Genomic DNA, 13,076 nt, shown 5'->3' with positions numbered 1-13,076 from the left:
CTTGGAAGAGCAGTCGAATGGAATAGACAGTGTCTTGAAAGGAGGATATAAGATGAACATCAACAAAAGCCCAATGAGGATAATGGAATGTAGTCGAATTAAGTCAGGTGATGCTGACTAGAAGAAGAGATCGGTTGGTAGGACATGTTCTAAGGCATCAAGGGATCACCAATTTAGTATTGGAGGGCAGCATGGAGGGTAAAAATCGTACAGGGAGATCAAGAGATAAATACACTAAACAGATTCAGAAGGAAGTAGTTTGCAGTAGGTACTGGGAGATGAAGAAACTTGCACAGGATAGAGTAGCATGGAGAGCTGCATCAAACCAGTCTCAGGACTGAAGACCACAACAACAACAATACAGTTGCATGGAAAGTACAGGTTGATAATTATGAATTATTTAGGAATGAAGGAGACAACTCACCAAAAGGTATAAGTGCTACATCTTCTATCGGTAAACAAACAAAAGGTACAGAGGCTAGCTTGCTTTCAGAATGCACTTCCTTCTTGAAGCTTGTAGGAAAAGCACGCTCTGTACCTTTCGCTTGTGTACCAACCAACAATACAGCGGTTCTGCCTCTTAGTGGGTCATCTTGTTTATTCCTAAATATAACGGGATAGATAAAAAAAATCTACTCAGGAGGTGGTATATATATAAGTGCCAGTCTGCATTTTACATAATCTCTACTTTAGCAAGTGTCAGTTATTTTTCCATCCATACAGCAAAACTCATCTACAACTTATACGTTACGCACATATTGGTCAACAGATAATAAAGAATTTCAGAAGTCATTTTGATAATGACAGTCATTTCACTAAGAAAGTTCCTTTGGAATAATAATTTTTTTTATCTATGGAGAACAGGAAACGTATGCAAAATGACCATTACCAACAGAAGCCTTCACATAGTTCACATGGTCTTTAGTTCATATAAATAAATACTGCCCTAAGCACAAAAGCACTACTATTCCTACAATCTTACTTCACCTTAGTTGAAGAATTTGTGGAGGTAGATGGGGTAGGGCAACACTGAAAAGCTGTTCCAAGTGCGGTGGTGGGCTAAATGTCAGATGGAATGGGCCACATTTCTGGGCACGATTTTAAGAAGGAATGGTCTTGTTGAAGTACTGTTTAATACATTCAAGACTAAGATAATATTGACTGATAAGAGGGTACTCCTAAGATGTTTCTTTGGAGGCATCAGCAGTACTAGGATCGGATGTGATAGCCAGGAATTCTGCTTCTGAACTAGGCTGATAGGATGCGCCTAATTACACCCAGTGAAGGCCGAGGTGAGAATGGTGTGTGTTGCTGTAAAGGGTCTGCAGCTGAACATATATGTTTGCCTCAAATGCCAGGACTGTATGGAAGGGAATATTTGACATGGAAAGAATGACAACTGTCAGAATTTAAGTACTGTTGTTTGTTAGCAGGTTCAATGTGAACAGAAGTTTTCAGCTGACTCTCAGTGAGGATGAGGTTAACATCAGACAAAAGTGGCATGGGATTTCAAATAGAATCATGTGACATTTAATTGGAAGAATGTATTTAGATATTCTAAAAATTTTAACAGGTCAGCCATGAGACTACACGACAAAGAAGTCAGGAATGTAACTAAACAAAACCACAGACCAAGAGATTATGGAGCCCAGGAAAACCTCTTCCAAGTGAACCATGAAAAGGTTGATACAGGAAAGAGTCATCTTAATTTTCATAGCCATGCCCCTAATCTATTTGTATGTCTGCCTCTCAGAGGTAAAGTACCGGTAGATGTTGGTAAGTATAGAGCTGATTAAGGTAAGCAGGAAGGACATCATAGGTCGAGGTAATGTTCAGCAGCAGATAGACCACGTACATTGGAGATGATGCTATAGGAGGAGATGACATCAATGGTGACAAGAAAGCTGTGCGATGGGGCTGGGATGGTCAAAGATTTCAGACTCTAGGAAATGGTTGATGTCTTTAATATAGAAGGAAGTCTTTGGATTATAGGTTGCAGGTGTTGATCAAGTAAGGCAGAGATAGGCTTGATGGGTATTTCGAAGCCAGAAACTATGGGACAGCCAAGGTGACTGGGTTTGTGGATCTTAGGCAGAAGGTAAAAGTGTGAGGGTGTGTGGTTTCTGTTGGATATGAAGTTCTGTGGACTGAGACGTTAGAACTTGTAATGTCACTGTTTTGTACTCAAATTAAATGTACATCTGTGACACCTTTCCACATACCAAAAAACTCTCTCCATGGAATGCAACTAATGTAATATAAGCTATACTCCATAAAATTCTTTCAAAATAGGCTTCCTTGTTACACGTCAATTTATTAAGATATTAACATTTTTTTTTCTTCAGAAATGGTTTTCTGGCTACTGCCAGTATGCATTTCACATAATCTCTACTTTAACAAGTGTCAGTTATTTTTCCATCCATACAGCAAAACTCGTCTACAACTTATATGTTACGCACATATTGGTCAACAGATAATAAAGAATTTCAGAAGTCATTTTGATAATGACAGTCATTTCACTAAGAAAGTTCATTTGGAATAATAATTTTTTTATCTATGGAGAACAGGAAACGTATGCAAAATGACCATTACAAACAGAAGCCTTCATATAGTTCACATGGTCTTTAGTTCATATAAATAAATACTGCCCTAAGCACAAAAGCACTACTATTCCTACAATCTTACTTCACCTTAGTTGAACTTCAAATTATATCGTTTTTACTTCGCTGTATGACACGACTATCCTACGGTAAAAATAGTTATTAGCGTATAAAATAATGAAAAGCCTGATGTTTTCAGTAACCAACATAGCATTTTCGCAAAAGGTTAGAATCAATTTGTTTTTTTGTAGAATACATTCGCAAATAGTAAGGTAATCACAAATGGTTCATTAGCTGAGACGCGCAATGACGAGAAAAAACCGAGAAATGTGGCCTTCCCGACAATCAAGGAAATCACGGACAGTGCTTTAAAGTTTCGACACGGTTTCTCTAGGACGACGGCAGTCTCTTAGGCATTTTCATATCTTGTTTAGTAACTTTCTTCTATGCAATATGGCGAGACCAATAATACCCGGACAAGTATCTGACATCTGTTGTCTTCTAAGGTACTTAATTAAAGGACAGTAATATTCTCACATTAAATTATTCATGCTAGAAACCTTCCAACAAAGGAAGCTGATCAAATGTTAGTGACGCAATTTCTCGCTAACACTAGTCTTGTGTCGCAGAGATGTTTTGAAGACTCTCGGCTTCTCTTTATACAATCTTCAAAAACAAGTGTTCAATATGACAACAAATATACTCACGAGAGAATCTTGTTACATCCAAGCGACATCACGGAGGCGTCTCCTCCTAATTTCTGCTCTTACAGGTTGTTACCACACGGCAAAACACTAAACACACACAACATAATTCACACAAATACACAACATAATTTTGTTGACAGTGCTGGTACATCTACTTTCTAATTGCAACTGTATCGATTTACTTAACATCTTTGACACAAATGTCCACACATCGATATCTACGTTTTATTGAACACATGTTCCACCATCGATTGTGCCAATGTGCTCATTACCTAATATACATTCTTTAATAACGAGAACACAGTGTGAGAAGACGGGTTAGTAAACTGATGCAGTTCTAGCAAACTGTACCAGTAAAATGTAACATGTTAGTAAAGAGGAGTGTGTTATATACAGGAATCGTGTAATACTATTAACTGCGTGATGTTTTTCAAATGGAAGACAGGTGTTTTGTTTCCCAATGTTCAACCCGTTATCGTTCCAGCGGTCATAAAACCTTCATCACGGCGTTTCTGTTCCCAAAACATACTGACAAGTACTGTGGATGGCTGAAAGCAGTTCCAAGGAAAAATTCGTTGCCTTCGGAGATGTATGTAGTCCGCATCTACACCATACGTACTCTGCGAACCACAGTGAAGTGCGTAGCAGAGAGTATGGGTCCTACACACTTGAGCAATAGCCTAAAATGGGCCGCATGAGTGATTTGTAAGCAATCTCCTTTGTAGACTGACTGCATTTCACCAGTATTCTACCAGGGGTCTGCAGCTGAACATGTTTTACCCAGGACTGATCCTACGTGATCATTCCATTTCGTATCTGTACAAAGTGTTACATCCAGGTACTTGTATGAGTTCGCGATCCCAGCTATGACTTACTGACATTGCAGTCAAAGAATCTACGTCTTTTCGTTTTGTGAAGTGTACAATTTTACATTAGCGAACATTTTAAGCAAGTTTACAAACGACCATTTCGAAATCTTAAGATCTCACCAAATATTTATGCAGCTTCTTTCAGGCAGTACTTCGTCACAGACAACTGTACCATCCGCAAAAAGTCTGAGATTACTATTAATATTGCCCGTATAGGTCCCAATATACTTCCCTGGCCCACAACCGAAGTTACTTCTGCATCTCATGATGACTGTCCATCCGAGATAAACATGCTGCGTCCTCCCTGCCAAACAATCCTGAAACCAGTCAAAAATTTCGCTTCATACCCCACATGGTCGTATTTTAACAATAAGCATGGGTGTCATACACTTTTAGGAAATCAAAAATGCTTTGCCTATCTGACTGCCTTGATCCAAAGCTTTCAATACGTCAAGTGAGAAAAGTGGGATTTGGGTTTCGCATGATCGATGTTTTCGGAATCCACGCTGTTCGAGATACCTCATTACGTTTGAGCTCAAAAATCAAAATATGTTCTAAGATTATATAACATATCGATATCAAGAACATTGGACGGCAGGTTTGTATGTCGCTTCTACTACCCTTCTTGTAAAGACAAGTGACCTGCACTTTTTTCCAAATACTGGGCACTTTTTTTCTTTTTTTTAAGTGTCTACGATAGATTATAGTCAGAAGAGGGACTATGGTGGCTGCAAATTCATTGTACAATCTGACATGGATTCCATCGATTTCTGGATATTTGTTCGATCTTACCAATGTCACTTGCTTCTCAACACCACTGACACTAACATTTATCGCGCTCATCTTTTCAGTGGTGCAAACATTAAACGGGGGCTATTCTCCTGTGTTTTCCTTTGTAAAGAAACATTTGAAAACAGAGTTTAGCGTTTCAGCTTTTGCTTTGCTACCCTCATTTCCAGTTCTTGTCTCATTTTGAATGACTGGACACATAAGTTTGGTGCCACTAACAGCCTTTACATATGACCAGAATTTCTTTGGTTTTGTGAAAGGTCTTTAGAAAATGTTCCACTATAGTTGTCATCAAAGACTTCATGCATCGCTTTCTTGACAGCCAAAAGCGTTTCATTCATCGTCTTTCTGTCAATAGTCCTATGTTTTGTCTTCTACTTACTATGCAGAAGCCTTTGTTTCTTTAGAACTTTATTTACACCGACTGTATACCATGGAGGGTCCCTTCCATTATGAACTGTTCTACTGGATACATATCTAGTCAGTGAATGATGGACTATTCATTAACTCTTGAGCCATAGGTCCTCTACATGCTCTTGCCCTGTGCTAAAAGTTTCAAGTTTCTCACTGAGATATGACACTACTGCTTTTTTTATCTAGTTTACTGAACATATACATCTTCCTACATATTTCAGTTGTCCTCTGTACTTCGCTAATCATTGTTGCTACTATTGCATCATGCTCACTGATACCAATTCCAGTGCGACATCTTCAAAGAGATCAGGTCGTTTTGTTGCCGTTGGATCTACCTCATCTGGGTAGCTTTCAGAGAAGGCATTATTAATGTTTCACAAGATGTCTTGACACACCCTCCCCTAAAAAAAGTGTAATTTTTTTCAATTAATTTTTGGATGATTAAAGTCATCACTGATGATTGCAATATGACTACGGAACTTACATTTCAGCGGACTGAGGTTTTCTCTAAAGTTTTCAGTTCCATCTGGAGGTGAGGCTAGTAGTCAATAGAAGGAGCCAGTTAGCATTTTATGCCCACCCCTGAGACTGAGTCTTGCTCATACAATCTCACATACAGCTTCAGTTTCTTTCTAGGTGGATTTGCCCATACAATCTCACATACAGCTTCCATTTCTATCTAAGTGTATTTAAGTTTCTTGCCCTCTGTGACCACCTCCATTTCCTATTAGCTTATGCTTTCCACATATACTTAAATTTTCCCGAAAAATCTCACTGCTCTCATTTTTAGGTTTCAGCCAGCTTTCTGTTCCTAATATTACCGCAAAACAGGGTAATACCGATCATTATTGGTTGTTTTTTAATGATATTTCCTATGCTGTTAAAATCATATTTATGTAATTATATATTTCAGATGTGTGACCCTTTCTAGTCTGATTCGTAATAATAGAAAATCGAAACAAGCGAATATATATAGCTGATTGGTGTTACCCCATGGTGTGTGGTAATTACTATCAAGAGTTTATTTTGCTTGATTATCGGCTTTACACCTTTTTCATGGATTACAACGATCAAAATTTACATTTAAAAAAAAGGACAAACACTACTGTTGTGGGTGAACTTAGCATTTAATTTTATCGCAAGAGCACAACACTTTTAGGAATAGTGATCTTCTTCCTTTAATATATAAAAGATGACTCATAGCAACAACAAAAACTTCCTAGAGTAAAAGGGTGGAAAATAAAAGAAACTCTTAGGAGCAAAGAAATTCACAACACAGAACCTAGGAAACACAGTTCTGATTTATTTACTTTAACACTCCCCCCCCCCCCAAATCAAACTGTGGTGCACTGAACAGCTCTTAAATAAAAAATTCGAAGTACAAACCCATTAGTTACGAAGTCCTATCTTGGTACACATTGCTTTAAATTTGTTTGATTTTAAAGGCTTTATAGACATGTTACCAAGTTGATTTTCAGAAAATACGTATCTACATCGTTATCCCCATTTTGACAGAGTTCCTGCACAAAATAATACTGTACTTTGATGTGCTTAGAGCGTTGGTGGAACTCTGCGTTTTTCAATAATTTAATGGCACTTGCATTGTCAATGAACAATATGGGCGTGTTTCTTTTTCCACTGATCTCCAACAGCATGAGCCATACTAACTCCTTGGCTCCTTCACTTGTAGCAACGAACTCCGCTTCAGTGGTGGATAGTGCAATTGATTTCTGCAGTTGAGATGTCCACTATACATCCGTATCACCAATAATTGAAACAAAACCATTTGTTGATCGTCTTGTTTTAGTGTTCGAGCAAAGTCAGCATCAGCACAGGCGCAAAGTTTACCGCCAGATGAAATACAGAAGAGACCTAAGTCTGAAGTACCATGAAGATATCTGAAAATAAGTTTTACGGCGTTCCAATCAGTAGAAGTGGGTTTAATCATAGATCGAGCAACTTTTGAAACAGCATAAGCAAAATCTGGACGAGTAGAGTATGCCAGGTACATTAATGATCGCACAGCCGAACAATCATGCCAGGTACATTAATAATCCCACAGCCGAACAACAAGGAATGTTGTTGTCAAGGGTATTGCCATATTCAATGTCTAATTGTTCATAATCACTTGGAGTTTTTAATGGTTTTGAATTAACTATGTTAAAACGATGTAAAATCTTCTCTGCCTATGCTCGCTGTGAAATAAACAAGCCAGACTCGCGTTGCTCTATTGGCATACCTGAAAATGAGTCTAATGATCCCACTGTTATTTTGAATTCATACTTGAACATATTGAAAACGAATTCACAGCACTTTCAGTTGTTCCTGCGATAAGGCCATTATCGACATAAATAGCAATCAGCAGTTTTTCTGTTTTGCTTTGTCGAATGTAAATTCGAGGATCTGCTGTCAAACTAATAAAGCCATTTTTTGTCATGAATGAATGAAACTTATTATTCCAGCAATGAGGTGATTGCTTAAGTCCATACAATGATCTCTCGAGGCGCACAACACGCCCCTACTCATCATCGAAAACTTGTGGTTGAACCATGTATATTCCTGTATCCAAGTCACCATATAAAAATGCAGTTCTAACGTCGAATTGATCAAGTTTCAAATTTTCCTGTGCTGCAATCGCTATAATGGCACGAATAGCGTCACAACGAGCAAGTGGACTAAACGTTTCATCATAATCAAGTCTGGCACGTTGAAACATATCGCACACAACCAAGAGAGCACGGTATCGATCAATCGATTCATCAGGTTTATATTTAATAGGAAGTACTCAGCGATTGTTGTACAGAGTTTCAGGGAGAGCACAAGGGAACAATTGACAGGAATGCGGGGAAGAAATACAGTAGAAGAAGAATGAGTAGCTTTGAGGAATGAAATAGTGAAGGCAGCAGATGATCAAGTAGGTAAAAAGACGAAGACTATTAGAAATCCTTGGGTAACAGAAGGGATACTCAATGTAATTGATGAAAGGAGAAAATACAAAAATGCAGTAAGTGAAGCAGGCAAAAAGGAATAAAAACGTCTCAAAAATGAGATCGAGAGGAAGCGCCAAATGGCTAAGCAGGGATGGCTAGAGGACAAATGTAAGGATGTAGAGGCTTATCTCACATGGGGTAAGAAAGATACTGCCTACAGGAAAATTAAAGAGACCTTTGGAGGAAAGAGAACCACTTGCATGAATATCAAGAGCTCAGATGGAAACCCATTTCTAAGCAAAGAAGGGAAAGCAGAAAGGTGGAAGGAGTATATAGAGGGTCTATACAGGGGCGATGTTCTTGAGGACAATATTATGGAAATGGAAGAGGGTGTAGATGCAAATGAAATGGGAGATATGATACTGTATGAAGAGTTTGACAGAGCACTAGAAGACCTAAGTCGAAACAAGGCCCCGGGAGTAGGCAACATTCCATTAGAACTACTGACAGCCTTGGGAGAGCCAGTCCTGACAAAACTCTACCGTCTGGTGAGCAAGATGTATGAAACAGGCGAAATTCCCTCAGACTTCAAGAAGAATATAATAATTCCAATCCCAAAGAAAGCGGGTGTTGACAGGTGTGAAAATTACCAAACTATCAGTTTAATAAGTCACAGCTGCAAAAAACTAACAGGAATTCTTTGCAGACGAATGAAAAAACTGGTAGAAGCCGACCTTGGGGAAGATGAGTTTGTATTCCGTAGAAATATTTGAAAACGTGAGGCAATACTGACCCTACGACTTATCTTAGAAGAAAGATTAAGGAAAGGCAAACCTACCATTATAGCATTTGTAGACTTAGAGAAAGCTTTTGACAATGTTGAGTGGGATACTCTCTTTCAAATTCTGAAGGTGGGAGGGGTAAAATACAGGGAGCGAAAGGCTATTTACAATTTGTACAGAAGCCAGAGGGCAGTTATAAAAGTCGAGGGACATGAAAGGGAAGCAGTGGTTGTGAAGGGAATGAGACAGGGTTGTAGCTTATCCCCAATGTTATTCAATCTGTATATTGAGCAAGCAGTAAAGGACACAAAAGAAAAATTCGGAGTAGGTATTAAAATCCAGAAGAAATAAAAACTTTGAGGTTCGCCGATGACATTGTAATTCTGTCAGAGACAGCAAAGGACTTGGAAGAGCAGTTGAACGGAATGGACAGTGTCTTGCAAGAAGGGTATAAGATGAATATCAACAAAAGCAAAACAAGGATAATGGAATGCAGTTGAATTAAGTCGGGTGATGCTGAGGGAATTAGATTAGGAAATGAGACACTTAAAGTAGTAAAGGAGTTTTGCTATTTGGGGAGCAAAATAAGTGATGATGGTCGAAGTAGAGAGGATATAAAATGTAGACTGGCAATGGCAAGGAAAGAAGAAGAGAAATTTGTTAACATCGAGTGTAGATATAAGTGTAAGGAAGTCGTTTCTGAAAGTATTTGTATGGAGTGTAGCCATGTCTGGAAGTGAAACATGGACGACAAATAGTTTGGACAAGAAGAGAATAGAAGCTTTTGAAATGTGGTGCTACAGAAGAATGCTGAAGATTAGATGAGTAGATCACATAACTAATGAGGAAGTATCGAATAGAATGGGGGAGAACAGGAGTTTGTGGCACAACTTGACTAGAAGAAGGGATCGGTTTGTAGTACATGTTCTGAGGCATCAAGGGATCACCAATTTAGTATTGGAGGGCAGTGTGGAGGGTAAAAATCGTAGGGGGGGGGGGGGGGACCAATAGAAGAATACACTAAGCATATTCAGAAGGATGTAGGTTGCAGTAGGTACTGGGAGATGAAGAAGCTTGCACATGATAGAGTAGCATGGAGAGCTGCATCAAACCAGTATCAGGACTGAAGAACACAACAACAACATCCATCGATTATCGATAAAAAGTTTACTTTAGGCAGTTCGACCAAGTCCCAGGTATCATTTCCTTTAAATGAAACCGAACGAAATTTCTTTGGCGAATCAACATAGCATTTTGATACAAAATTCGTAGATAGTTAAAACTGTTAAACACTTTGCCAGTCCACAATTCGAAAGGCGTTGTACCTTCAACACATGACTCCCCAGTACACTTGAGTAGAAAAACTGCTGTGCCACATGAATGAGCCCAAAATGATTTAGGTAGCTTGCTAGGCGTTAACACTGAGCTAGCTAATTTAGCTATATGTTGATTAGCTTGTTCAGCAACACCATTTTGCTCAGGAGTGTCTGGACACGTAAGGCGAAACTCAATACCATGGTCTCGTAGCACAGCAGCTACGATGTTACAATTAAACTCTCGTCCATCGTCAGACCGAAATACTTTTACCTTATGACCAACAGCATCACATTGCTTCAAAAATGTTTTCAAATTGTTAGCCACTTCAGATTTATTTCGCATGAGATCTATCTGTACGAAATGAGAATAATCATCTTTGAAAATCACGCAGTAATGAAAACGATTTGTAGAGTCAACAGACATGGGTCCATTAACGTCTGCGTTGAGCAACTCACCAATTTGTGGATGACCTCTGCGATGCCTAAATGGTTGACATTGGAATTTGCCAAGAACACATCCATCACAAAACGATGTAGTATCAGGGCACTTAACTGATATACCGAAACGAGAGAGCATATCTCGTACATGACGTTTATCTTGATGACCGAGTCGCTCATGCCAATATTGTAGTTGTTCTTCTGAAGTTGCTAAGTTAATCATTACTTGTAAATCCGGAGGACAAACTCGCATGTCCATAATGCATACTGAACCATCTAGTCCTCCTGTTGCGACTGTTTCACTATGTCGCCGAATGATGACACCTTTGTCATTATAAGGAAGTTCTGGTTTTACGTTAAATCAGTAAGTGGATCGAAACAGCATATACAGACACTCTGGCGTGATAATGGCATTGAAACAGAGGATGACACGCGTAAAGCTGAAATACTAAACACCTTTTTCCAAAGCTGTTTCACAGAGGAAGACCGCACTGCAGTTCCTTCTCGAAATCCTCGCACGAACGAAAAACTGGCTGACATCGAAATAAGTGTCCAAGGAATAGAAAAGCAGCTGGAATCACTCAACAGAGGAAAGTCCACTGGACCTGACGGGATGCCAATTCGATTCTACATAGAGTACGCGAAAGAACTTGCCCCCCTTCTAACAGCCGTGTACTGCAAGTCTCTAGAGGAACAGAAGGTTCCAAATGATTGGAAAAGAGCACAGGTAGTTCCAGTTTTCAGGAAGGGTCGTCGAGTAGATGCGCAAAACTATAGGCCTATACCTCTGACATCGATCTGTTCTAGAATTTTAGAACACGTTTTTTGCTCACGTATCATGTCATTTCTGGAAACCCAGAACCTACTCTGTAGGAATCAACATGGATTGCGGAAACAGTGATCGTGTGAGACCAAACTTGCTTTATTTGTTCATGAGACCCAGAAAATATTAGATACAGGCTCCCAGGTAGATTTCATTTTCCTTGACTTCCGGAAGGCGTTCGATACAGTTCCGTACTGTCACCTGATAAACAAAGTAAGAGTCTACGGAATATCAGACCTGCTGTGTGGCTGGATTGAAGAGTTTTTAGCAAACAGAACATAGCATGATGTTCTCAATGGAGATACATCTACAGACGTTAAAGTAACCTCTGGCATGCCACATGGGAGTGTTATGGGACCATTGCATTTCACAATATATATAAATAACCTAGTAGATGGTGTCGGAAGTTCCATGCGGCGTTTCGCGGATGATGAGGTAGTATACAGAGAAGTTGCAGCATTAGGAAATTGCATCGGAATGCAGGAAAATCTGCAGTGGATAGGCACTTGGTGCAGGGAGCGGCAACTGACCCTTAACATAGACAAATGTAATGTATTGCGAATACATAGAAAGAAGGATCCTTTATTGTATGATTATATGATAGCAGAACAAACACTGGTAGCAGTTACTTCTGTAAAATATCTGGGAGTATACGTAAGGATACGTAAGGAACGATTTGAAATGGAATGATCATATGAAATTAATTGTTGGTAAGGTGGGTGCCAGGTTGAGATTGATTGGGAGAGTCCTTAGAAAACGTAGTCCATCAACAAAGGAGATGGCTTACAAAACACTCGTTCGACCTATACTTGAGTATTCCTCATCAGGGTGGGATCCATACTAGGTCGGGTTGACAGAGGAGACAGAGAAGATCCAAAGAAGAGCGGCGCATTTCGTCACAGGGTCATTTGGTAAGCGTGATAGCGTTACAGAGATGTTTAGCAAACTCAAGTGGCAGACTCTGCAAGAGAAGCGCTTTGCATCGCGGTGTAGCTTGCTGTCCAGGTTTCGAGAGGGTGCGTTTCTGGACGAGGAATCGAATATGTTGCTTCCTCCTACTTACACCTCTCGAGGAGATCACGAATGTAAAATTAGAGAGATTCGAGCGCGCACGGAGGCTTTCCGGCAGTCGTTCTTCCCGCGAACCATACGCGACTGGAACAGGAAAGGGAGGTAATGACAGTGGCACGTAAAGTGCCCTCCGCCACACACCGTTTGGTGGCTTGCGGAGTATAAATGTAGATGTAGATGTAGGTATCCACGTTGTGTAGCTTGATGGACAGAGTAAAGCTGGTATCTGCTATCAGGTACATACCAGACATTTTCAAGCAAAGCAGGTGTCCACCTTTTGTTAATGAATATTTCAATATGAATACTCCCAGTCCCATGTGCAAAAATAACTTCTTTT

The 13,076-nt window shown here is 39.6% G+C and overlaps 1 protein-coding gene across 1 annotated transcript in view; it reads right to left on the bottom strand.

Annotated features, from left to right (window-relative positions):
• The window catches only part of LOC126457968 (uncharacterized), a 158,278-nt gene extending 154,804 nt beyond the window's left edge, over nucleotides 1–3,474 (bottom strand). The window contains exon 1 of the mRNA XM_050094727.1: nucleotides 3,308–3,474. Coding sequence (XP_049950684.1) covers nucleotides 3,308–3,336 — 29 coding nt within the window. The 5' untranslated portion in view covers nucleotides 3,337–3,474. The remainder of the gene's footprint in view (nucleotides 1–3,307) is intronic.
• Nucleotides 3,475–13,076: the final 9,602 nt, after the last annotated feature.

Source organism: Schistocerca serialis, chromosome 2 (genome assembly GCF_023864345.2).
Source record: "Schistocerca serialis cubense isolate TAMUIC-IGC-003099 chromosome 2, iqSchSeri2.2, whole genome shotgun sequence".
Classification (NCBI taxonomy): domain Eukaryota; kingdom Metazoa; phylum Arthropoda; class Insecta; order Orthoptera; family Acrididae; genus Schistocerca; species Schistocerca serialis.
The sequence above is the reverse complement of the archived record's forward strand: the minus strand, read 5'-3'. Positions and strand labels throughout refer to the sequence as shown.